This window comes from Dendroctonus ponderosae, unplaced genomic scaffold (genome assembly GCF_020466585.1).
Source record: "Dendroctonus ponderosae isolate FM_Combo_2020 unplaced genomic scaffold, Dpon_F_20191213v2 Dpon_F_20191213_966, whole genome shotgun sequence".
Taxonomy (NCBI): domain Eukaryota; kingdom Metazoa; phylum Arthropoda; class Insecta; order Coleoptera; family Curculionidae; genus Dendroctonus; species Dendroctonus ponderosae.
In genome coordinates, this window is record NW_026019189.1 from 686 (window position 1) to 4,560 (window position 3,875).

General features: G+C 32.2%; 1 protein-coding gene across 1 annotated transcript; it reads left to right on the plus strand.

The window, feature by feature from the left end:
• Positions 1-2,022: 2,022 nt before the first annotated feature.
• On the plus strand, positions 2,023-3,418 carry LOC125505724 (myrosinase 1-like; the record flags this gene model as incomplete). The annotated part of the gene is given in 4 exon segments (XM_048670050.1): positions 2,023-2,224; positions 2,545-2,693; positions 3,116-3,218; positions 3,328-3,418. Coding segments are annotated over 4 exon segments (405 nt in total), but the record flags the coding sequence as incomplete, so codon positions are not given.
• Positions 3,419-3,875: the final 457 nt, after the last annotated feature.

Here is a 3,875-nt window from a genome sequence, read left to right on the forward strand (position 1 = left end):
TAACATGTAATTATTTATAATGAGAGTTTTGAGTATGGTAGATTCCATGTACTTACCCCGTGAAGAAGCTGGTAACAGCTAGGAGGAAAATCACCTTCATTTTCACAACTTGACGAAAACAAGTGCGATAAGCGGCCGATTTAAATTTGTCTGGTTATATACTCGACATAATCGCGGTTTAATTCCACTTAAGTTTCAAGTGTAGGTAATTATGAGAAAAATGTTCAAAGGAACTGAAAATTAATCCCCTCAAAACATGTTGTTGTGCTCAAATTACCGCTTTTGGGTTTGAATCGATCATGGAAGTGCAGTTTCAGGATTATTTGGTATCAGTAAGTAGAAAAAACTATTTTTTCTTGTTTCCACATCACATATCTGCTGTCGTGTATTTCTGCTAAAACTTCCACTTGATCTAATAGATTTATCTTTGAAAGCACTGTTTGTAATAACTTGACAAACATGAGTATAATTTTACTTTCCTTGATCGCAATTATGACATTATTTTCGGTGCATCGTGCGAATAAAACATGCATGATTTTCCATTTTTTTCTTAATTTATCATCTTTGCTTACGAAAATGCAGTAAAGTGTAATTTGAGCAAATCGAGTGCAGAAACACCCTTAAGTGTTATTGTGTGAAAACGTGGGGCTTCTTCAAAAGTGATCGTCAAACTCTTGATTTGGAAAAGAAATCAAAACACATTTTATTCTATTTTATTAAAGTCGCTCTGAATACTGCATCAAACTTCCTTTGCGAAAATTCGCAATAATTTCGGATTGTTTATTTGTTTGTAAATCATATTTATAAAAAAAATGTTAAATTAAATATACGTACTTCATTTTGGATGAATTTCTTTGTTCGCATCTTAAATGACTATATCTTATCAGCAACTTCCGCTGGTACTACATGATACTTTTGAAATGTTTCTTAGCCGCATTATCTGGTCAAATTATAAGATACCTCTGAGACTTGTTCTTTTTTAATATTTAAAAAAATACACTTTTCTTGCAGTATAATAATTTGCAGAAATTTAATTGTTGGCTTTTCATATGCAGGAAAATGTGTCTATTTCAGCGTTAATAAAGATTTCTAAAATAAAGACAACTTCTTATTTTTATATAATCTATTGTTTTTTTATGTAAACTTTATAAACTCTTATTAGACTTTACGCATTTTTCCATAGCAATCTAGAGGTGTTTAAGCTATATTTTCACCCTAATAATGGTGTTTATGCACCGGAAAATCTTCTGAGGAACAGAAACGCTTTGTTCTGAGGCAAATTTGTGTAAGATAAAGTTAGAATTGTTGCTGCTACAAATAGTTAGTAAAAATTTTCCACATAATTGATTTTGACTAATTCAAACTAACTCGTTAAAATACAAATGGGGTGGAATAATCGAGTATAAATTTAAAACTAATAGACATAGACAAGAAAAAATATAGACTGGACCGATACAATGCCAAATTCTGCAAAATCCGCTTGAATTAAACAGTTTTGTTTGACAATACTGAAGAAAATTTGGTGAACTTAGTTTGCATTATTGAAAATATACAACGGTATTCAAACAGTTAAGTTTTCAATATTATTTTTCGATTTTAGTTTGTTATTCTCAACATTTCTCGTCAATTTGTTGCTGTTGCGTCTGTTCAATGTTCCTTTAATCAAATGTGAATTGTTATCTACTGGACTCCATATTTCCTCTCATTGGTTGGTCAATTACAGCATTTTTCTTCTCGCTACTTTCAGTCTTTGTCAGCCTTCGCTTCCACTTTCCTTCATCTGACTTGTTGTTATACTCATCAATCTTTCATTTACATCGACTTTTTCTTTTTAAATCCATCTCACCTCTTTCTAAATTAAAAAATTACCTAACAGGATTACTGAACTATATTGCTATTCCCCCGATTGAACTGATATAAGAGCTTTACACATTTTAATCATAATCCTTTGAAGAGGTTTGTCAATGCTTTCATTGTCGCCGGGTAATCAGTAAATAAAGGAAAAAATTCAAAGCAAAAGTAAATAAACACTTAAGTTAATTTTTGACAATTTGCAAAGAGATTACGACGTGATCGATGATGCAATAATCTCGAAATTTGTGGAGGAAATACTTTTAAAAAGCGTGGAACTTTGAGCTCCAGTTTCTGTGCTCTTAACCAAGATGGCTACGAAGATCACCACTGGAATCTTAGTTTCCGTCTGCTTGATGAGCATCTGCTCTAGGTGAGAAAACATGTACAATATTGTACAGGTGCATATAAAATGTTTCAGTTTTGATTTAAAATTAAGCCAAAATTAGACAGTCGTCGGTTTTGGATTCCGTTTGAATTTTCAGAAAGTTAATTCGTCACTTAAGTGGCACTGAAATAAGATTCGCTAATAAGTCCGATAAGACAAAATCTCTTAAATAAATAGAAAATTATTTTTTTTAACGAAAGAAGCAGGAAATTGGAAATTCAAAAACATTTCGATGTGATTGATTATACAAATGTTGTGATTTTAACAGTATTGTCTCACTGTTTATCAAGTGATGTTTTTTGCAGAGTTTGCGGAGATGAAGAGATAACAGATCGACGCTTTCCAGAGTCATTCAAATTTGGAGTGGCATCAGCGGCTTACCAAATAGAGGGTGCATGGGATGAAGATGGCAAAGGAGAGAATATGTGGGATCGATTTCTACATGACAATGCTAGTAAGTAGAGTAGGCACACTTTACAAGTAATTGTTTTCAGTTTAATTAAAGGTTTGTCTCTATTTTGAGAAAATGACGCGTATGCATCAATATACAAGGAGTTTTATTAATATGAAATTGTTGTGATGCACCGAAACAAGCAGCGACAGGCAAAACATTAAAATATTGCATTTGCTCGATTTTGTGATCTTCATATAAACACGATATACATGGACTTTGAATTTCAATAATTATGAATATTATAATGATGATTCTTTTCTATTCTTACGTTATATTCACTTCTAAGCGGATATTTTCATCTAATACAGCCCTATAAAAATTGGCGCAAATATTCAAGAAGTTTTACTTACAAGATGAAAGTATGAATTTTTTGTGATTCTTCTGGAACCAAATCAATGTAAATCAAACTTACATTTCTTCAGGTAGAACTACAGATGGGAAAAATGCCGACATTGCATGTGATTCTTACCACAAATGGAGGGAAGATGTCCGCTTGCTGACCGAATTAGGTGTCAGCATTTATAGGTAAAGACAATAAACTCTTCTCATAAAATTTTTCGCAAAAAGACATCTGTTCTAGTAGCGCTGGAAATAGTTTTTATAGTAGTACTTTCAACGTATTTTTACGTTTCAGATTCTCGATTTCCTGGTCCAGAATTCTCCCCGATGGTACCACCAACAAAATCAATCAAGCTGGTGTGGATTATTATCTGAATCTTTTGCAAGTAAGTAACTTATTAATTAAAAAGTGGTTGAATATTAAAACAATTTTTTATTATTATATTGTCGTTATTTGCGTATGTTTAGAATAATTCCGTTTATATACGTCTGAAACAATCAATAGTAATTTTAAGGATAGCAGCTTCAAAATTCGATCCAGTTACACCAATTACGAGAAAATTCGAGTTGTTTTGACCCAGAAAGCGAAATTTGAATATCAGACACTTAGCTGCAAGATTATGCCAAAATTTCATGTTTTCGCTTGCGTTTTTGCGCATTTCTCGGAAGCAAAATGAGCAAGAACGCTCACTTTTACATCATTCCAGAGAGAACTAAATGGCCTTTTTATAAAGTGAACCATCGATAAGCAAATGTTGGCAGTTTTCTCAAAAAAGTCTTGATTTCAAAAAGTTTTAGATTTGCGTGTTTTTTTTGAGTCGCAAAATCGGCTCAAACATGATA